At 37.7% G+C, this 24,283-nt stretch overlaps 1 protein-coding gene across 1 annotated transcript in view; it reads right to left on the reverse strand.

The window, feature by feature from the left end:
* Nucleotides 1–2,330: 2,330 nt before the first annotated feature.
* The window catches only part of NXPH2 (neurexophilin 2), a 70,013-nt gene continuing 48,060 nt past the window's right edge, over nucleotides 2,331–24,283 (reverse strand). Inside the window, exon 3 of the mRNA XM_072418116.1 lies at nucleotides 2,331–9,891. Coding sequence (XP_072274217.1) covers nucleotides 9,151–9,891 — 741 coding nt within the window. The 3' untranslated portion in view covers nucleotides 2,331–9,150. The remainder of the gene's footprint in view (nucleotides 9,892–24,283) is intronic.

A 24,283-nucleotide genomic window follows, 5' to 3' on the forward strand; every position in this document is an offset into this window, starting at 1 on the left:
ATTTTTTTTTTTTTTTAGCAAAGCCAGCATTTTACTGTAGGTCTACAATCTGTCTCTGAGAGCGACAAATGTGTATTTCTCTGGTAATGTGCACTGTGCTAGCCTCTGATACCCCTACTTTTAGGACAGCCATTCTATGTGTCATTTGCTTATTAAATGTCATTCATAGTTCAGAGCTGAGCAGGCCCCGGCAGCCATGTTAACATGTGGTATTACGCACTTGTACGACCAATAAAACAGCCCTCAGGTCCTAAATCTGTGCAGGACATAAAGCAAGATGTCAAATTAACTGTACCAAAATAATGAGTTAGCATAAAATGCTTATTAAACATTGATGAAAGTCATACTCTCAATTATCTTCATAAATGGTTTCAGTATTTGCATACAATTTTGTGGCTTGTGCAAAAAAAAAAAAAAAAAAAGAATAAAGAAAATTTGCCCTCTCAGAGTAGAGATGTGAATTCATTTTTTAATGATGCATGCAATGAGCATTGTTGCTTGGTCTTTTGCACAAAATGTCCTATGGGTAGTGTAAAATATAAAACCATTGCTTTTTTTTCACCTAGAGATAACATATGTATTACAATAAACCCTTTACATTAGTCTGTTTCTTTCACAAGAATTTACAGAACTAAAATCCCAAGCTAACACAAGAGAGAAAAGAAAACCTTTATATTTTGGGGTATATTTATATAGTGTGTAGAGGGGTTTATTCTGAAGGCCCAATAATGTAACCAATTAAAGTAAGAGAAATATAGTAATAGTGACAAAACAATATCATGGAAAAAATATCACACTTATCTTCATGCTCGAGCTGGCTGGGCACTTGATGCTGCCATCTTCTTCCAGGTTCTACGCTACACGATCTCACACTGTGCAGACGCGATAGCGGATGACACGCTTCTTTAAAATGTAAAAAATAAGTGCCGATCCTATTGTGCATGCAGGAGATCAACATTATTTTTTTACAGTAGAAAAAAGCCCCACAGAATGGCCATGTGTAGAAGGAGCACCCATGACTTAGCTATCCCAGGAGGCTGCAAGCCCCACATTTAGTCTTTTCCACCGTGACAGTAAAGACAGAAGGGGAGGGGTCTCACCTTAAAATGGTAAGAAAATAGATAAAAATGATACATTTATATAAAAGTGACAAATATGATGACAGAGTCTTTAAAGTGAATCTAACATAAAGAGACTTCAATAGACAAAGCAGAGTCTCTTTAAGACCGCTATTGGCCTGCATTTCATGCCGTCTCCTATTTTCTTTGTTTATCATCTGTCCTAACTCCCTATAAAGTCAGTTGAACTTATACAAAGTTGATGACTTGTCTTCCTTCTTGCATAACTGTGTTCAGGAATGGCGATTTTCCTCTATGAATGAACCCTGTTTTGAAGGAGGAGATCATATGCCTTTCATATCCATCCAAGAGCACCAAATATTTTAACAGTGGCTTGGACAAAAAGCATTGGGAAGGTAAATATAAAAGGATTGGCCATGATCTCATTCTGGTAAAACTGACAAAGTCTTTATTTTAAAGTAACCCCATACTCATTTTTATAAAGCAAAGTAACCCTGGAGCTTTGTCCCTGTTACTGTCTAGTGACATATCCAACTGGCATAGCATCACCTTGTTTCCCCAGGATACCATTGCTGCTTTCTGAATTTTTTTTCCAAATGCAAGGTTTCCTGAAGGTTTTTTTTGTATTGAGCTGGATACCACACCTTCCCTGACCTGACAGTGTTGTGGTTGGAAGTAGGCACCAAACACAGCATTTCAGGAGGCAAGGAAAAGTATTAAGCTGCTCCCCATACAAAATATTTGCTTTTGGGCAGCCTAATAAGGGAGAAGTCACCGTGACAGAGATTTCTATACAAAAATATCTCTCTATTGAGAAATAACATGACTTTATTATATTTCCTTTTTACAAAAAAATTAAAAATTGTGAGCAGGCAGACTGTTTATTGCGAAGTGACAGGCAATGACCATTCCTCAATATTACATACTTACTTGCCTGTAATCTTTTCTGAAATGTACACCGAGCTATACATACCCAGCTTAGTGTGCGATGCTGGGTATCCTGGCATACCCCAAGCTGCTGGGAATTATTTAACTTTCACACGGACGTGCAGGAGTTGTTCAGGCTTGGCCAATCAAGATGGCTGAAGATCAAATTGGCAAGAGGACCCAGTGAAAGTGTTAGCCCCGAAATAGAGTTAGTGAGTTTATTTGAAAAATTGTATTCAAACAGATCAGATCATTTCCTTCAATAAATTAGCTACCTGTTTGCAATTTCTATATTCTAACTTTAGCTCTGCTTCAATCAGTATTTATGGGGCTGGGGAAGGTAGAAATCAGGAATTGCATATTATTAGCAGATAAATCTTTGAAAATATGAAGAAATGTATTTTATCAATAATGTAAGACGAAAAAAAAAATGTTATGGGTTCTATTTATAAAACAGGGAATCAGACATTCCCTCAAACATTCCCTTGTGGGAATCAATTACCACCATTGAAACACCTGGTCATTGAAGATAGAATGTCTGATTCAATATTTTATAAATAGTGCCTTTAAGTTTGTCCTTGTTGTTGTTAAAGTGTTTAGATTTTTTTTGTGTTTTAATTTGTTTCAGGTATTTTTTTATCATGTTTTAAGCAGAATAACACATCAGTCTGGTTAAAATAACACATATTTCTTTTAGCATATTTATTCATCAGAAATTGAATTACAGTTTTCAGTTGTTTTGTTTCATGTATACAAAGCTTGATTGCACAAGTACTCTAATTAATAGCATGGCTGTCTATATTTTGACAGTTTGCTAGGGTGGACGTACGAAGAACAGATGCAAAATACTAAACGTTCCTAAAGAAACTGCAATTCCAGGATCCTTTAATCCTGGTCACGTGCTTAGAGATTCTGTGACTTGATTTCTCTTTCAGTAGATGTGAACCCCTATTGAATTACATTTAGGGTTAGTGCACATGGCCAGATTCTTTTATCTTAGATCAATTTATTTTCCAACAAAACAATAAAAATGAAAAAAAAATGTACTTTCCACTGACTGTTACAACCAGATTTTTGGAATCAGACAGGTTGGTAAATCAAAATGACATGTTATGTGCAGAATTTAAACTTTTGTACTGTTATGGGTATCCATGTTTATTATATTGATAGCAAATGTGAGAATTATCTATGATACCTATCAGATGATGTACATGTCGGGCTTGCTTTTATGAAAGAGAGTACCAGCCAATAGGAGGGCACCTGCCATGTTCAATCCAATGTGTGTGTATATTATTCATCGTAAGTTGGTTAATGTCAGAGGACTGCAGTGCTCCATGCTGAAGAGTTCATGATGATGTGTCACGTTTAAGGGTTTAAGGGTATTTCTTTTTAACCTCATGAGCCATAAATTGTTCATTACACATTAATTGCAATTGACACAATTCCTTTTATCAAAATAGAAAAGTTGCAGAGATCTATTGGTTTAATTCCAATTTTTTCTAATTCGCTGGTCTGAAGAACAGAAGGCATTTTCAATCCATTTTAACATGGCAAAGGTCATCATGGCAGCACAGGGCCAAAAAAATAAACACCACCATAATACCTGGAAATTCAGTTCTTTGTGCTGTCTTGTGATTGGCTACTGCAACTGACATTCATTGAGACAGGTGCCAGTCAGCTTTAACTTTCTATCAAAACTGGTAGAAGAAGCAATCTCTAATTGTTTCAAGAGTTGTTATTTTTTATACAGAAAACTCAACTGGCAAAAGTCTACAACAGATTTTGTTACTGTCATCCTAGTGGTAAAGCTTAAGCTGGCTCCATTGTTACTTCTGCCAAGACAGGTGGATGTGGGTGCCCTGTTCCTGAAGTTTAGGACTTGCCAACTATCTTGATCTACTCTCAAATGGCTTCTGCTGAGCTACCCAAATCTCCAGGAAATGAACATATCTCGGCCATTAAACACGAAGTTAATATGGATTCCATCTTCTCATGGACTTTTACACGGTATCAAATTATCACACATCATTTACCTCCACCACTGAGCTGACAGATCTAAACCTTGTGAAAATATATTACAGTCGGATCAAAGTGTCTGAATAGTCACTCGGTAGCCTTGAAAACTATAGATTCAAAAACATGTCTTCAGTATATTTGAAGAATGTGAATTGAAGAATTGAAGAATGTTTTAGTGGTGCCAGTCACCTGCTGTACATTTTACAGCCTTTGGGGGTTTCTGGTGGTGAAATATTCTTTCTATAATTATTTTTCTGACAACTTTGAAGCCTAAAATGTTAAAGAATTCTAGTTCTTCCTGTTGCATTCTTCATAATTTAAAAAATACATTACAATGGAGGCAGTGGGCACTTGTCAGTAATGGCCACAGCAGAAGTGTTCCATCAAAAACACTAAAACATGAAAGGAATTGAGTGACTCAATCAAGATAAAAACCTGCATGCGAGTATGAGTAAGGTCACTGCAACTGTAGTTCACAACAAACTTTAGGCATTTGAAACTTGGCAACTTCACAAGATTATATGTACGTTTGCAAAGTATACATTTTTACAAGGTACCACTTTGACAACCACCAGGCAATAGGATTAGTGCCAGCAGGGCCTCAGGAACTTCCCAGGAACTCATGCCAGATTTCTGTTGGCTGGGTGGTACTCACCACTCATCAGTGTGTAAGTTTACAAAATTGTCAAACTGTAAATGCCCAAATTTTACCACAAAATCAGGTAAACTTGGACTCTATTGAAACTCACATGCAGGTTATCAGTTTGACTGAGTGAACCACTTTTTTCAATTTTCTGTCTTCCCCTGGCCTCGCATCCCCAAAGTTCACACGCCAGGGGACACAGATGACGGCCAGGCATCACCAGGTTACATAGATGGCTGGCCAGCATCGCCAGAAGAAGAAAATGCCAGGCGTCGCCGGAGGACGCCGTGGGCACCTCTGGAGGACACGCTGGAACATGGGAACTAGGTAGGAGTTTTAAACTCCCTGGCAATTCCACCCAAGTGTGGCTCGGGGTTACCACTTTTGGTATAGAAAATTCACCCCGAGCCACATTCAGCATTACCGCCTGGGAGGTTAATGTAAAACAACCATTCTCTACCAGGATTCCTCTAGAGGTTGCCAGGATTCCCTTCAACTGTGGCTGATTGGCTTCTGATTTGATGGCACTTGCATAGTTCTGCGGTCAACACCACTTGGAAGAGCCACCCAGATTACTCACATGACATTTGTTTTTGGGTTTAGTAGGAGTTTTCATGATGTTCAAGGTTCCCCAGGGATTAAAAGATTGAGATAGCCTTATATAGAAATACTAGAATGAGATGGACTTTGAACTTCTGGAATTTTCCCTCACAATGATAGATGTGTAGAACTAGCACGCTTTGGTTTTTTGCAGATGTAATGGTTATCCACTGGCATCATGTGAGTTAATCCAGAATCCCTTTATGTTTTTTGTTTTGAAGCTTTATATTCTGTAAGGCATGATGCCAAACATTTCCAAAAAAATCATTTTGGAGTTACAGGTACTTTAACATGGGGCCAAATTTGCTGATTTTCCATTGCCTTCTATGCAGAAATGGCAGCATGAATTTTACAATAAATACGTTTTCTAAAGTGTTTTGACCTACAGTGTTTTTCAGCTGAATTATATCATGCACCTCATACTTATTTCCTTTGTTTGCCTAGCACTGACCAGTTCTCAGTTCATTTGCAGAAATTGTTACACGATTTTTTTTGTATAAATGTACAAGTATTAATTTTTAATGCTTAGTTTGAGAGTAATAAACAAAATTAACTATGGTGGTGTTTGTATAGTTAGATTTCTTATAGAGTTTCAATATTTTTTTCAGTCATTTTTTTTTTATTCTGGGTTGAACAGGGAGGTATGACCTAAACCTTTCAATACAGCAGAATTCATAGTACTGGTAACAAAACACTACCTAGTAACTCTGTAAATTGGCTTCATGTGACATGGATTTACTATTATATGTGGTTTTGTTCTGCCAGTTGCGGTCAACTCACCATAGACAAAAGCAGAAAAAGAAGCCTAATATGTTTGAAAGAAAGTACTGTTCAACATGACATACTGAGGAGAATTGGACAATAATAAAAATCCTATTTTTTTTAAATGTCACAGATAGTTTGAGTCATACTGACTACAGTGTTCTTCCCAGCCCTTATTAGCAGGGTCCACCACCCGGCACTTTTCAGTAACCATTTGGCTGTTTTTGGGTGGTTACTAAAAAGTTGGGTCACAATACAAGGGGAACTGGAGCATAAAACTAAGACAATGAAAAAATGGGACATACAAAAAAATTTATAGGGGTTACTTAAATCCTTTGGGAACAATAACTGGGAACACTAAATTTCTCATGTGTTACCTTCCCCACTTTTTGACCACGTATAGCTTCTTCCAACCTGGTATTTCTTTGCAGGACACTGTGATGGTATCCCCTCCTCTTAAGTTTTCCTATGGGATTTTGCCAGGGTTTTATGACAAGGACATTACCACATCAGTTCCTTTGCAAAAAAAAAAAAAAAGACCAAAAACCACTATAGGTTACTGTTATGTTTTTGTTACTTTGTTTTTTCATTATGATAATATGGTAATAATTTATTCACCCTTCATAATCAGACATTACAGTCTCTGAGTTTATATAATTATTAGAATTTCTTCTGCATATATTTCTAGCTGTACAGTGATGAAGACAAGTAAACAAACAGCTAAACAATACAGCAACATACAGATAAATAAAATAGAAAAGAAAAGCCTCTGTAGACATATAGATGCAGAACTTGCAGTGCTTCTCAGATTTCCCTCTTATAGATCTGCTGATATATTTATTCTGGGTTTGTTATTCTCAAAGTGCAGATGTGCATATACTACTGAATCAAACTGGTACTCATAGACATTGGATATTCATTTTCTAAATGTACCCATGCCTGCCAAGTCTATTTAAACTAAAGAACTTACGTTCCACTTTAAAAATATGTGATCGGGCCGGGGGTTTTATTGCAGAATGGGAAAGGGGATGTCTATCCTACAATAAGCATTCCTTCCTGCCTGATCTCTCAGGTGAGTACAATTGTGTTTAGTTCTTCTTTAGGGCTTTTTTTTGTTTAATAGAAATGGGTATTGAAATCCGATTGGGGATTTATTTGTTGTTGCTGGGGGAATAAAAACTGCTGGGGGTATTTTAGGGGATATTGAAATCTGATGAGGTTTTTTTTGCTATGTTGGAAAATTTACCATTCATACCAGTATGTCCAAATGAGAGAGAATCTAAAGTTGTCACTGGAACCAGAAAAAAGAGGAATTCTACCTGTCATATTAGGAGAGATATTGTAATTTTCTATTGTGTCATTATTTTTCTGGGAGAGTTTTCTGATGGGCAAAACAGTGATTTATGGCTGTGCAATTTGGCAGAACTGTTAGTAGTAACTACTTGGGGAGTGTGAGAGGAAAGCAATTGGTAAACAGGGACATTCAAAAAGATCCTAAACATAGACCTTTACGGTATGGTCACCAGGTGTTATTTTAAAAAAATTTTAAGATTTAACATTTTTGAAATTTGCTTTTAAAATTATATTGAGTCATTAATTGATATTGATCAATAATTAAATACATACTAATGCTTATATAAGACATTGGTCATTAGGTTTACATGTACTTCATGGGGCATATTTATAAAGCTGTAAATATGACTTTTACCAAAGAATTACTAGGGGTTAATCAAATACTGTCATATAAACTGGATGCACTTGGAAGATTCACCGTCACATTCTTTAAATTTCAGATTCATTGCTCTAAAAATATGCCTCTATATGTTCAAATTTAGTATTAGAGTTCAAAACCCTTGTTTTGACCATTCAAGATTAAATTTGGTTCTTGTAGAACCAAACAAACCCTAAATTTGTTCTAAATTTGTTATTAATGTACACATCAAGTAGCTGTCCCAGTGGCTGGTGGTTGTCATGGCCTTGCCCCTGTTGGCCAGAAAACAATAGGAGCAATTGCCTGGTGCTGGTGTTGAGGGCCAGCTAGCCCTCCATGAAGACCATATAGGTCTAATCCAGCCTCCAATTACTGAGCTCTGTAATTATTTTGTGTGCAAGCAGGAGTCACCTCTCCTATGTCTATTTACACAGGACTAGGTATGGTTTATTATATATTTTTAATTTTAGTGTTTAGTGTCACTTTACATGTCTCGTCCCTCTAGACTGCAATGCATTTGCCAAAATAGCAAAATTTCACTGTTCTTTGATTTTACCAGAAATTTTGGGAAATTGTTACATTTTTGCTTATTCATAGCAGAATGGGAAATTACCAATATCCAATGCCTATGTAAACCTTGGTTTGCATTTGTTTAATTAAGCTTTCTGATGCTCATTCAGTAGAAATTTAAATCATTTCACCAAAATAATATTTACTGTTTAGATTTTAAAACTATTTACCCCTTTACCCCAAAAGCATGTAGTATAAATAGGTAAGACTAATTTTAAACCTTAACTATTGATTATATTAGATAAAAGATACTTTCATTAGAACACCAAAGTATAAAGACATTTCCAGTTGCATGAGGCAAGTGATCACTGTCTTTCTTTTAAATGTTTTATTGTATATTACTGTAAACTTCCACTAATACAACTTCAACCAAGTGTTCAATCAATGGGTTGGTACCACAACCACATAGCACCCCCAAGCTGATGTTCTTGGTGCTTTGATTTGCTAGATTTGTAATACCCTTCACTGGGTAACACATCCAGGAGGTGTTGGGAAAAATGGCAACATTGCCTAAGTATATGGCAAAGAATAATAAGCCATTATGTGGGTGCCCAACTTCCAAAAGATTGACCATTACCAGATGTTGAATGCTGAATTCTCCCACTGTGGCTTTTGTCGAAGCTTCTGCACTCTGCACTGATTGTGTTTCCTACATCAAAACTACAAAAACGAGTGAACATTACTAAACCAAAATGTATAATGCAATTCTAACACTGGTTACATGGACTCTGTTTCCACCGGGAAAAGAAAGATTATTTGTAGAAGCACAAAGTTTGTTTTATACATAAAGTCTTCCCTGACAATTGTTGATAGGGTACTCTAGTTTTATCAACACAGGTTCTTCAACCAGATGACAAATAGGGTGTCTCGCTATGGTAATTATAATCAGGACAAACTTTTTGCACAAGTTTATAGTCAATGCTGAAGAAAGCAATATATATGCAAATAACTTTAAAGGGCTTGGAACACAACCAGGATACGTGGCTCTGGGTTTGTTCTTGATAACAGATTTTAGAAGGATCAAAGTTGCACAAAGCGGTCTTCTTGGCTCTGTCTGTTTTCTCATACTCAATCCGGCAGTTGAAGGACTTGGTGTCCTTGTTCTCCAGGGTAGATTGAGCTGAAGGTTCAAACTCCACCACTTTAGAGGGTGGAACGAGACTCACAGAAACATTTCCGAGCCCCGTGGAGTTATGACGAAAGTAAACACTGAAGGTACCATTTCCATGGTCTACAATTTTGCCCGTGATAAGCAGGTTCAGCTTGACAGTTTTAATATTAGAGTGAAAATCCCCCCAGCCGAACATTTTTTTAAACTTTCCCGTTTTGACTATGGGCCTCCGTTTAGTTCGTACTAAAGACTCTTGGGTGTCGGTGATGTTGGTGAGCCAGCTCCAAAAGTGCTCCGTGGTGTCGAAGTAGGAGAGCTGACCTTGCCGCTGGAGAGCTGATTGCTTGACAAACAGACGTAGAGGGCTGTGGACCCGACTGTGGGCCCCATTGTTTGCCAGATTTTCAGATGTTCCCTTCTCCGACCATTTCAGTGGATCTGTTGCTTGCAGGATTTCTTTCTCACAAAGAATCTAATAAAATAAATACAAAAAGAACAATATAAAACAATATTTGAACAATATAAAAATAAAATTCCCTCTTTTAGTAGACCGTTTTTAAGCAACATATAAGTATCAAAACCACCATATTGTAACGTATATGTTTGCATTTAGGTGAAGCTTGGCATATGAATTTTCAATTTTATTTGACTTGCAATGCGTTAAGTGTACCAAGATGACCATGGGTCCTCGAGCCATATTAAGGCAACTGACCTAATTGTTAGTACAACAATAGTACAACATGTGCACACCAAGTGAATGTGCCCTACGAGTCACAATAAAATATATTCCAGGTAAAATCTGTCGTAACCCAGACAGACCGATAAAAATAATGACAGGAGAGGAGGAGGACCCTGCCTAAGTCTAAGACTATGAATTTAAAATTCCACTACCAGGCACCTTAGTATCCAACGTCTCCATGATCAGACTGCAACTTTGTAGAACATCACAAGTTTAGAGACTGCAGCAGGGTCCAATCTGTGTCAGACATGTGACACAGACATGTGACATTCTGAAAGAAAAGCAGACTAAGCCCCTGCCAGAGGAAGTACTGTGGTATCAGAAAACAGAATCTTTTAATAATTTTTTGGGTAGCACAAAATATGGAGTTGCCCTTTAACCACCGTTTTTTCAAAACTATGCACAGCATTAACAGGGACAAAAAAATGCATTCGAAAGAAAAATCGCTGCACTTAATCTGTCCGAGCTGGCGGATCTCAAAGCATTCATCAAGACTTGAGTAATTTGTATCTTGGCCGAGCTTATGAATTTCACAAAAGCATCTACAGCCGCTAGATTCCCCGATATTATTGTCCTGCTGAATGCGCCGTCCTACAAGATTAATAACATGAATTTGTTTTACATCAATTAAAGAGATGAATTGACATTCTTTTGTTGGGGAAGGCTGGCAGGTCTAACAATACACGTCACAGCAGTTGAATTGCTAAAAAAAAAAAAAAATTTGAATTTTTTTTGGTCTTTCTTTCCTCCATGAAGTTTTGATTATATTGATTTTTGCTGAATGATGGACAAATGCAAGACCAGCGTCCCTGTGCGTTTTGTGATGAGGAAAGTTTTTGCAATTCCCTAGATTTACTTGCTGGGAACATCATAATGAATATTTTAATCAGGGCAAAGAAATGAAGAATATACATATTATTTATACATAATACATATATACATAACAATATATATAAAGGTAGTAATTAGTAAGGTCTTGTATACATCAGAATGGGGTGTCCTGCATGTACCAAATTCCACCATAGGGCTTCCATGCATATTAGGGTTATTTTAGGGCTAGAAATAAAAATCAGCTAAGGCAGGTCAATTTTACCTCCAGTAAATTTTAAATGATCACAGACGGATCTTAAGCTAATATCAAAAGAACAATCCAACTGCTGATACCTGTTAGAACAAAAGTGTGAAGCTTCTTTTGAGGGACATCATTGACCTTACAGTCATGGATTAAACCAGGAACACCTAGTGCCAAAGGTTCCATATCCCACCTTCTGGATTTCCATGGTGCTAGTTTTATACAAATGAGTTTCCATGTGTCAGATGCTTAACTATACCTAATTCAGGGTTGGTATTCAAAATCAGCTGAACCAATTCAACTGGGCCTCCAATGAAGTCAGAAATTATCTCAGATGGTGTCAGCAAATTGCATTACATGATGCTAGACTGCTGCTAATGACTGTCCAAGCCATTAAAAAACAATAGAGCAGGGCAATTGGCATTTGCTATGATGTGTGACAAAATGGGGTTTATTATAAATATACAAAAGTTTTTGGAAGAAAACTATTTGGTCGTACAAAGCAGTCCTCCCAGATAATTTCATTAGCCTATTACAGGTAGGACAAAGCACTTCATCAGTCTCGTTTCCTGCAGCAATCAGACCGCAAATTTGTAACTTTGTAGCAAATCATCTGTGTCAGCTGATAACTGCATAGGGACCAGGATTTGCAGGATTGTTTCATCTCAGTCCAGGAAAACTTCTTACTGCCGATGATGCCTGAAAAAAGATACACCATTTTTCAGGCTTTTTTCGTTCATTGTACATAACAAGCAAATGAAGGCACCCGTAGCGTCAATATTGTGACCTCTAAGAGAAGTAATAAAAATGTGAATTATTTATACTGTAATGTTGCACTTCAAATGCTTTGTGTACATGTGACATTGAACAGGTAATATGAAGTAAGGCTGACATATTCCTTCATTGTACCTAATTCATTAAACTGTGGGAGGGCTAGTACATAAAGTTTAATGTTTTCATTGAAAAAATGTAAATGTGGATTTGTAATTCAGCATATGTCTTGTTTTTCCTAAATATTTGATGTAATATGAAACAGCTTAACGTTGTTTATAGTAATTAAATGTACTTGTACTTATGATTTTCATTAAAATTGTTCTTGAATGTTTCAATCTGCTTTCCTTTCTTTTGAATCTAAAGGGTGAGGCGATAGGGTTATCCAGATGCCAGGACATAATATTGGATACACTTTTTATCCTCAGTCAAATGAAATGTTAAATACTGCATCCCCGTCACCCTTTAGATGTGCCTGCTAAATCAAGCAATTGAATAGCATAAATAAAAAAATGCATGCATGGTTAAAGGGATGCCATGGATACTTCCTTTCAGGTATCACATAATGATGATACTACGTGATTGCATTTTGTCATCACATCTTAGATGTGTCAAGACTCAGCAGACACAAACTCACATCCAACTATTTAAAGTAGGAAGGAAGGAAGAGGTGTTGTCACCTGAAAACAGGTTGTAATGATGGCAGAATTTGTAAGGCTTTTTTGTCACTGTACTCTACTTTTACTTTTTACATTTTAACCAAGCCATACCTGTGAACAAAGACTGGACATACTAACTTTTCTTGTTTCCCATTATCTCCATACTCTTATCCGATACTGAAAAATCCTCATGTGAAAGTTACATCTATAGGAGTGTTAATCTCTGGGGTTCCTTTATTGGTTCCTACGGGTGACCTGAAGTCACTACTCTATCCTGTAATGGGTGGAGGCCAGCAGCTGAGATCTTTAAGAGGTGCAGGGGGTCTCAGGACATGCACACTATCAGAAGGATTGGTACTACTGTGGAATTCAGCAAACAATTTCTTGGTATTGGAGTGAAGTTTGGGAATGCAGGCAGCAGGAAAGTATGGTATGTACTGACTTTTTTACAGGGTTGATTGGGTTAAAATTTGTTTGTATGTGATTAGAAAAGAGTCACTTCAACAGAAATACAACGGAAAAAAGCAGGATGCCTTTGCAGAACCTAATCTAAAAATGCTAGCTAGCTTATCATCTCGCTGTACTTTCTTTAAAAAATGTACTATTTATAAAAAAGAACAGAAAAGAGAACAGGATTGGTTGGCTTTAAAGTGTATGCTTTGTGTATACTTTCCTTATAGATTGCATTTTTCTTTTGGGTTTTAAAATTAAACTCTTTGCAAAAACATATATGTATTATTGCACTGTATCTCTCTCCCCACTGCGAGCTAACTACTCATTCTGTCTACCAGATAATACAGGAGATGCAAAATTTACCTTAATCCCTTGCTCCTGCAGCAGCCAGTATTAGACTGGTACCCTGCAGCCGCCTCTCAACCATTACTTGCCTGCTATTCTGACCATTGACATCATCCCCTTTACTACAAGTCTATGAACCTTGCGGTGTATGAAGGGATGCCAAGGCCCTACCCACAAATTGTAGAAGAGGGCCAGCAGTTGTAGGAGCGAGGAGTTAGGTATATTTTTGGTTAACTTCAGATAAGCAGTTGACAACTGCACTGTTATCCTCTATTAGAAGCTCAATATTATCCACTATAAGAAGTAAGAAGGAAAAATTGACATGCATATATGAGTGTTTCCAAATGATGTAGTAAGCGGTTGAGATTCCCTTGCTATACCTAGCAAATGATCATGGGTCATCTGCTGACCAAAACACTTTCAAATGCTTGCTAATGTGGTTAGAAAGTATTTAAAGAAGACCCTAACTGATTGTTATCTTACACAAAAGGGAAGACAAGCCTTTTTTTATAAAAAGCAAAAATACCTTACCACTCCACTTTTGGCAATCAAGGCAGAATGGGAGTACAGAGCTACCTGGGATACATTCATCATGGATCCCAGGAGGTTTCTGGTTGTCTTTCTGCACATGCCCGAGGAGCTTTTTCTTCAATGGGGTAAAAAAAAAATGCTGATTCCACACATACGCACTGAAATCAGAACTCTTTGGGACATAGGAAGATGAACAAAGAAAATGGTGGCACCTGGTGTTCCCTGAGTCGGGGCACAGAGGGACGCAGAACCCGATCCAGAAAAGCTCCAGAGGGATCAATGGATCTGCGAAGGTAAAGGTAGGTATTTTTTTTCAGTTTACTTCTGCTTTAACTCATTCATTTAAATTTTAGTTTGAGTATTTATTGATGGTGAACACCAGTGATACAGCTAACAAATATCTATCTGAACAGCTTTACTCAAACAGTATCTTCCTGTAGTAAAACTGACCTCTGGATAAAGTTCAGTTTCAAAATAAGATTTGATTTCAGTTTAGTTAAGTTGCGAGGTCCAGACAGTTCTGCACTACATGCTACATGTAGGCAGCTACACCATAGGAAAAAAGTGTTTAAACAAGCACAATGGCTGGGTGGCTGAGCAGGGGGCAAGGTGCCAACCACTGGGAACCACACTGTTCCTATAACTTGTCTAAACAACCCATTAAGGCTGTAGGATAGCCAAGTGGATAGGGTTGAGTTATTTTGTTATGTGTTAAGTCAATTTAGACCTACTGTAGGTCAATGGCTCATCTTTCATTGATCCCACACAACATTGACAACCCTACTTTTATTCAAAGAAGCAAATTCATAACCCATGCTATAAAATTCAAGATGAACAAAATAGTAATAAAATAGATTAATTTTGGTAGATGGACACAACTAAATCTAAAATTTTTTTACTCAATGAAGTCATTGACCAAGGAAATCAGAATAATTACAAATTGCCAGTAACTGGCACCGGTCTTTGGCGGCGATCACATTTGCCTACTTTACAAGTGGCTAACAATACGATTTCCGCCGCTCTGTCATTTGTGGTAAATACATTTGAAATGACAAGTTGCTCCAGCAAATAAGGCCGGGAATGATCGAAGCTTGCAAGCCGTTACATTTAGTGCTTGTGAATTAATCTCCAATGAAAGCCCTATCTCCGTACTTATTTAATAGTATTACTTGTCTTGCTGACAAAAGTGAATCACAGTATCTGCTGACGGCAGAATAGATTGCTGCTCATGATTAGTGATGCAGTCTACCCCGCAGTCATCTTGTTCCTGACCCTGCACCGTAACGCCGATCAATACAATTTTAAAATGACAGGGGAGCTATGAAAGATGATGGAGGCAAAACATCTATCATAGTGTTAAAACTGAGTAATAATGTTTCTAGGTAGAAGCTGACCAAAAATGAACTAGAGACGGCAAGCAAGTAAAATTAAATTGGGATTTTCACTGGAGGTGAACATTTTAGTGGACTATGGGTTCACTGGAAACCTGCAATGTCACTGGTTAGAATAGGAAGTGAGATGGCCAAGTCAAATCAATCACTTTCAATGTCAGGATTTCTGTTTAATTAAAAATACTAGCTATTCCATGTTTACTATGTGCATCCTTGAGGTGGTGCTGTAGAGTCTGCAGTTCTTTCTTTTTATGATATAAAGAGAATGGTATTTGATTTCTCTCTGTGAGGCTCTGTTCATGTACAGCTGAATGATTAGAAAAGAGATATCATACCCCCTCCCTCCCTACAGTTTAAAGTTTTCTATGAAATTTCAATTAGAGAAATACAGTCTATGAGCAAGCTATTTTATCAACAAGCCCACAATACTTTTGCAGAATAATTGATAAGTGTTCTAGATCAAAGTATTGGGATGCTGACGAGCAAAATTGCCATGCAAATTAACCCCAACAAGCTGTAAAACCATAGGATTATTTTAATATCTTTTTTCACCTGGGGTATGTTCCCATTGATCCTACAGACCCCCACCCTCTGCAGTTTTGATGACATGCTATGTGTGAGGACCTTCAAACAAATTGAAAAGTTGGCAGGTGGTTTCACATTTTCTTGTCTATATTTTAAGCTTGATTTACAGAGAAACAGTATGTTCCTACACATTTTATTGTTTTTATTTTTATACTTGAGACATGTGCTCAGAGGTCCCCCTGACCCCTCCTCCCCCCTCTTCTGCAGCATTTTTGATGATGATACCATGTTTAGGGGCTTTTTTTTGCTTTTAGCTAAAGACATGTTCCTACAGGCCCCGTAATCTAACCCTTTCCCCCCCAGTAATCTTGGTGACAATACCATGTTCGGGGGTAAGCATCTCTGTTCTACTGCTCTCTAGAACGGGGTTCTCAACTCCCACCCTCAGGTTCAGATTCTGTACACATTTTCAGTATTTCTGTAACAGGCAGCAGATTTTAAACTAAAGAATGGTTTACAATGAATCAGCAATTTGCGCAGTTTACACCAAAAGCAAAACTTTGTGGGACCCTCCAAGACTGGAGTTGGGGATCGGTAACCCCTGCTGTGCTTCTACTACTAAATGTAGAGAAAAAAAAGAAAAGAAAAAAGATAAAAACAAGGTTTTTTTTTAAAATACCAAAACCAGTGACTGTAAACAAGCTGATCCTAATCTTTAATAAATTAATTAAGATTTCTTCCAACTTGGCAGAACGTTATCAAGAACACCCAAATTAACAATTTCGACTGGAGTGATATGAAATAAAAGAAAGGATGGTCATTGTGCCAGCTATAATATCTCCCCAGATATACTAACTGCACAGAGACTCATTTTCATGCATAAAAAGCTGCAGTATCTTCTGAACATATTGGATTTTATGCACTAAAGAGCAAACAGCCTGAAATTGTGAAACTTTGGGGAATTCGGGAAAGTTTACAGCATCAAAGCTGCGAGTTAAGTATAAAAGCCACTCATGGAAAGTTTATCTCTCTCTCCATTCTTATCTTCTCTCAATTTCCTCTCTTCTTCCTTCCTTCCTTCTTTGCTCCCCACCAACTCTCCTCTTCCTTCTTCTCCCCATGTGCTCTCTTTTTCCCCTACCTGCCCCTTGTTCTCTTCTTATCTTTTTTCAATTCTTTTCTCTCTTTTGCCACCTAAATCCTATTTTCCATTCCTTATCCCCATTGCCTATTTCCACTCTTCCTCCCCCTTTTCTTCTTACTCCTCTTTAGTCTACACTCCTTTTCCTTTACTCTACCTCCCTCCTCTATTTTCCATACCTCTGTCTTCTCTTCTGTTTTCCTTTCTTTTCTCTCCTTTATTCTCCTTCCTACCCCTCCTCTTTTCTTATTTTTACTCTTTCTCCCCTCTTCTTTTCACTTATCTTTAGTCTACTCTCCTCTATCTTCCAAAGCCCTCTTTTCTGTTTCCTTTTCCCCTTCTCTCTCATCTCCTTTTCTCCCATCTCTACCACTTCCACTTCTCTCCCCTTTATTATCTCATCACCCCTTTCCTCACTGAGATCCTGGCTGCTCTGCACATTCCATGAATGCTATGAAGGACATGGAGGTGTCTTATTTGTCACCTATTCACAATTAGCCTTCTGCCCTTTTTTAGTCATCCTTCCCCGCCTCAAAAAACTTACACTTCTTATCCCTTTGAGTGCAATTTTTAAACACATGCTTAAATAAGGTGTGAAGACAGATTTAAGAATTAAAAAAAGAAATGGATACAGTGCAAAACTGCAGCATAAATCATCATTTTTATTCAAATGTGATAATGTCTAATAAACATTTCTCTTTTTAGTACTGTATCAGAAAGAGCCCTACGCATCAATGTAACAACATAACAATGATTGCATGTTGTCACCAGCACTGACTCCACAGTGTAATGAGAGCTAAAAGTGCAGTAAGCACAGAAGCTGTGGGGAATTTCTATCTGATAGAAGTCCTTAGCTGAGCACACCAGCTCATCCATACTTTTAGACAAAGGAGCCCTTCTGGCAAATTCCAGAATTGGCAGACACCGCTGAGTCCATTTCTTGCACATTTGCAGAATTAAAAGAAACCTGTCAGTAAAGAAATATGGGAGCTGCCACTGGAAGCTTGCCTGGGAGCAAGCATGTTCACATCAGGTCTCACGACAGCTGTTATGTACATGTATTTCCTGAGACAATGGCTTAACAAATGGCAGAGCAATCCAAATGACAGCCCTTAGGCATTTACTTAAAAAAAGCTGGCAATGGTGGTATTACTTTAAAGTAAACTTGTGGTCAGGGTATAGACATTTAAAATTTTAGATATCCATAGATAAAAACTGAGAATATACCAAGTTTAAATTGACCCTAGTAGCTGCAGGCACCATGGAGTAGTTCCTTTTCAGATTGCACAGCAAGTGAAAGAAATAAGGATGGATTAGAATAAAATAAATGGAATGAGGAATAGAGAAATATTTACTTTCTCTATTCATCTTGATGACAATCATCTTTTTGACTAAAATGTTGATAGTAAAATATTCCCCCGACAAATTGATGACCGACCAGGTAGAAACAACCACCATACTACTATGGAGTACCACTCGCTCGACCTCCCTTGTCTGTAGAACAGAACAGCACTGTGTGTACAGACTTTGTTAGTTCGTCAGAAATCTGATGTGTATCTGATTTCTGCACACGTCTTAAGAATATCCCCTAATTTTGAGGACAGAACACCACTGGACGGGACAAGAACAATACATACATGAACAGAAAAATGAGCAGCTAGGCTAAGCACCCCGTATATAATTGAAATTTTTGTTTTCAATTGTGAACAGTTTACTTTCCCATATCATGAATTTCTAAATATAACACACATCAAAATGTAATGACATTTTTGTAAAATATATTATGATCGAAGGTATTTTTGTACAGTTTGTAGTGGTATTTAGTTCCGGTTTCAATGGCAAAAAATGTGATAAAATAATTAATAATGTACAACATGGAACACCATAAAAAATGAAACCCTTGACGAAAGTGTTCTGGGAATATCTTCAGAACAATAGTGGTGTAACAGCTGCAGACTGATAACTGCCAGGTAACTTGGAAGGATGCAGCACCACTTTATCATCGAAGCTAATGTAAAAATAAAAATGCCAGAGAGGATGGCGTCTGTACACCGGTATGAATTCTCACTTAGGACCATTTTTTAGCAATGTCTTGTTAAGTCTTCCTGCAAAATTAGTAGCTGATTTTAGTTAAACCTGGTCTACAGGCATATATAAAAGGCACATAATAATGTAGATTTGTATATACTAATACATTATTAAATATATTATTATAACTAAATAAGAAGAGTAAGCACATGATTTTGATTGAAATTATCCTTTGTGCAGCTCCTCCAGAGCTTAGACTAATAAATTAGACTAACAAATTATTGGTTGATAGAAGGTGACTGTAGACCAGTGTTTCTCAACCAGGGTTCGGTTGAATCCTAGGGTTGTTCCAGGGGTTGCTAGGGGTTTCTTGAGCAATGCTTGTTACTTTCAGGTCAGTTTAACAGATACCAACAATCTTTTTGGCTATTGGTGGCAGCCTTCCCATTGTGCAGCAATTATTATTATTAAAATAATTATTAATATCATACAGGATTTATATAGCGCCAACGTATTACGCAGCACTGTACATTAAATAGGCATAAAAGAGGGATTGTTCCTACTGACCACCACACTAATGTACTGTGATCTGTGGATATAGTAATTTGTTGGTGTGTGGTAAGCTTCTGCAATAATCAGCAAGTATGCACAATATTATTGCTGATTATGGTATCTTACCTGACCTATACAGGACCTGTCAGTGTTGCATGCATGGAAGTTACCATCTTCACCACTGTCTCCACTACAGACACCGCTCACAGAATATTAGCATTGTGGTCAGTGCGAAGAATGCCTAGTACATGGCTGGCCAATGGGAAGAATGTTACTCTTACAGATAGCTAAAAAGTTTGGAATCATTTGCTCATTACTCAAAAAACCCCTAGCAAACTCTGGAGGAACCCTGGTTGAGAAACACTCACCTGGAATATATGTAGCTCATTAAAAGTATCAATTCAGTATTATCATGATTCTTCCATTTGTATGCTGCCTTGAAATGGAGCTTTTATGAAGGTAATATGAAAACTTTGGTTTTTCCTAGAATTTTTGATAACTTTCTATGTTCCTTCATGCCATCTCAGTGAATTGGTAAAATAGCTGCAGCCAAGACGTGTCTTATGTAATGAACTCAGCTTTGAGAAATGATTTACAACTCTCGCTTCTCATTTTATGACAAGCCAATTAATGCAATCAATCACCATTATGATATCAGCTCTCCAGGAATTGAGGTATTTGAAGGATTCAACATTTCAGAAACCCCTGTGTTCCACTATCAAAGGCCAAGAGATTAAGACATTGAAGGCCCATGGTATGAGACCATCACATTGGAAATGCTTCTGTTCCTGTAACAGTTTTATTTTAGGTTCAGTAAAAATGGATCTACATCCTGTAGAAGTCCTACACCTTTTCGGTTCAGTATCTTTTCATTGTTTTGTGCTGGCAGAGAAGAGTAACAATCAAACCCCTCATAATAGGTGTCCTACATTAGTCTTGCAGAGAAATAGTAGGGCATGTCTGACCAGGTCTGTGTGAATAAATGAGAACCCTAAGTCAAAATAGAGCTAGTATCATTTTCTGGTTGAAGGACATCCAGCTCTATCCTGGCTTTTTGTTCCCCAGATTTACTATCTACTAGCTTTTTGAGGCTCAGCATTACATATACATATTACCCTGGAAAGTCAGCATGCAAATGCAGTCTGCCTGGGAATTTCCACTATTCTACACTGTTATCCACCCATCAAGGCATTGTGATATTTGATATTGTTTTCAAGAAATCAGTCAACTGTTTAAAATAAGGCTGAGGGCTCTTGATAGACATTTGATTTAGGGTGTTGTGATGTTTAAAGAATGTTTTGTGCAGCCCCTTGCAGCATTGTTCCTACAATCTACTTGCATTCTATAGAGGAGCACAACAATCAGATAACGATACTGCTGCATCTAAAAAAAAAGTTTGCAATTAAAAGAGAAATAATTAAAGCCTTCATTACCATGCCAATAAGGTGGAAGACACAAAACAGCCAAATATGATCAAATTGAACTTAATCTTTAAGTAATTTTAAAAGGATCATTGAAGTTAGTTGGCACAAAGGAGTATGGTTTGTCTGATAATAATGATTGCAAAATAGCAATGTAATCATCAATCCAGTCATTGAGGTGTGAAATCACAGTCATAACACCACTGTGGCCATCAATAGTCATTGGCATTATCTTTGGGTCCATTGATAAGTTCCTTTTCTTTACTTCATTGCTTTAAGCAAATACTCTTCAATCTGCCCAGTATGAACATTAATTATATCATATTTACAGAAGCTGGACATCACACTGTGACTGACCATGCTGGACATCACTCTGTCGTCAACTGAATTTATGTCCAAGAAAGCAGCCAAGATTAGGATTAAATCGCCATTAAATGTAATTTTGATAAATGGTCTGGGTATATATGGCTTTTTACTCTCCTTTATTGGATCATGAGAAAATGCTAAAAGTTCTTAAAAACCTGTTTTATGTAGTTATTTTTTACTATTTTAAGGCATTCCTGTGCAAATAACTACTTAAAATGCTGAGAATGAAGAATCATGAGTGCCCTAGATCATGTTTCTATTTACAAACTAGATAACACTACACTTGATGGTACCAAAATCGGGTCCTAATTATAAACATTAGGAAACAGACCTCCTGTGGAGCCTCCACACTTTGGAAGCTGAGTCTGCCTGTTTTCCTGGGTAATGTAAGTGCCAGACGTTCTCAATTTCAACTTTGTTCTGAAGGATTAGAAGTAACCCTTGCAACACAGAAAGGGATGGCTGCACATCCAAAAATTGCTGAAGAAAGAGGCTGCAATTCAACCGAGAGGCTTATGTGAAAGGCTTGCCCAATCTGGTTTGGTTTCAGACAACTGGATGGATTCAGCAATGCCAATGTATGGGCTCAGCTATTTCAAGCTCAAAATAGAGTGTGAACCTTTTCTACTTCTAGATTTTGTAAATGACAGAGCAGGAGAACTCCTGATTCTGGAGCTCACATGAATAGATTTGCTAGACAATAGAAATCAAAGGGATGTCATTGGAAGAAAAAGTTTCGTTGACTGGAGATTTTCTGCAAATCCTAGAGAATATCATCTTTAAATGGAGTGGCAGGGTTGAGTGTGCTAAATGCCTATAGCAGATTTGATTCTTCAAATTCAAGTTCCAGTGCTTTGCCTTCAAATTTCTCCACAGCTCTTGTCCCACTTACCTTTCTCATTTGATTGAAAAATACCCTCTCTTTGCTCCTCCAACAACCTTCTAATACCTTCCTCACTCATAGCCTCATCACATGCTAGGCTCCATGACTTTTCTAAGGCTGCCACGACTCTCAGGAATGGTCTTCCTTGTCCTATTTTGATTTCTTCTACTTTCCGAACATTCAAGAGCCCTATAAGCCATCTTTTCAAACTCGCCTACTTATCTTCCTTTGTCTCTTAAACCCTCACTACTCACCCTCCATTAACCACTATATAACATTCCAAAATTAGGACCATCTCCACAATTGCCAAGACATGGCTCCTGGTCCTTGTTATTGAATGCCAGCCATTGAAAATAATATAATAGCATGTATCTGTATGGTCAACAATTTCTCCTTGTATTAATTTAAATTGTTACATATGCGAATATTTAGTTGGCAGAAAGCATTCAACAAAGTTGAGAAGCCCAGGTCCACAAAGCCACAAGTTAGGTGTAGGGTGTTCCAAGAAGGTGGAGGATTATACAAAGTCTGTTGTACTCAAGCTCTGGCAGGATGATAAAAAAAAATGCCAGGAAAAAAAAAACTTTTAATAAAAAAAATACAAAACTTTTAGTGTCTTTGTATTTTTCCCAGTTCTGATGACAGCGGTACATTGCAGGTGATTAACACAAAGAATTATCTTCTCTTTCCTCCTCTGAGAATATAACTAATGAATCAGTAACAGCTGCTGGAGGTATTGTGTTATCAATTCACCACAATAAGCAACGACAGACATTCAAATTACAAAAATTAGAAGTGAATTATGGCAAAAAAAGCCCCTAGTGATATGCTGTAATCATGAGCAATGGAGCCTTTCCGGATGACTTTGCTTGTCATTAGTGATGTGGTTGTCAATAAAAAAGTCATCATCAAGTAATGGTAAAGGGAATTTGTAGGGGAAACTTGCATTTTATTTTTACTTTATTTGTTGAAGCTGAAATTAAGGATCAGGCACTTGATCTCTTATTCTGGAAAATTGTTGCACCATTTTAAGAGGGACAAAATATTATTAGTCTAAAGCTGTCTACAAACAGATGGCAACACAATAGTAATAACATTGAAAAATCTATTCCAGCCAATCAACTTTATCAGCCTTGGCCAAGGAGTATCAGCTGTGTTGTGAAGGTATAAACATAAAACAATTCGCAGTCCAGCCTGGGTCAAAAAGTGTAAAAACTTTGATGATGCTGTGAAACTCCTTTGTTTTTGTCCCCCATGGACAAGTAAATCACTCATTCTATTGTTTGACACCTAGAAAGCAGAAAGCCACATCCTTGTTCGATAAAAAGGGGCTCAGCACCCATTAGACCAGGGCTGGGCAAACTTTTTAAATCAGGGGTCACAATGGTTTCTAAAATTTGGCAGGGGGGCTGGGCCAGGATCAGATGGATAGAGCGCCGAGACGGGTGTCACTGAACGTGACAATATGATGGCATAACCCCGCCAAATCTCCCATCGCAGATCTGAGCCTGCAAAGGGAAAGTAGGCGGGTTGTTCTGCCCAGTTTCCGAGACCAGGATTTGTACAGAGAACATGGTCTATGGCCTGGGCCCATAAGCCCCCCCCAGCGGGGTCCTTCTCCTGACCTAGCTCGAGGTGCACTGGACAGAGCCGTGGACCGCTTATCTTCTTCAGTGGAGCCACTGAAGTAGAGAGAGTGTTCAACGGTCTGGATAAAAAAGCCCAACGGACCGTATATGGCCCAGGGGCCGTAGTTTGCCCATGCCTGCATTAGACCAACATCTAGTCTAAATTGGTTCCTATGTCCCAGAAGACCTATTTGAGACTGTATATTCTGCCAAATGGAACAATGTCCTTTGTGATATTCAAATATGATGACCTAGACATCACAACATAAACTTTTTGTGAGCATCTGAGCCTACAATAAACCTAAATGAAACAGGAACCTGTAACTTTGCCATGTAGTGTCACCCAGCTATAGTAGAAT

This window comes from Pyxicephalus adspersus, chromosome 7 (genome assembly GCF_032062135.1).
Source record: "Pyxicephalus adspersus chromosome 7, UCB_Pads_2.0, whole genome shotgun sequence".
NCBI lineage: Eukaryota > Metazoa > Chordata > Amphibia > Anura > Pyxicephalidae > Pyxicephalus > Pyxicephalus adspersus.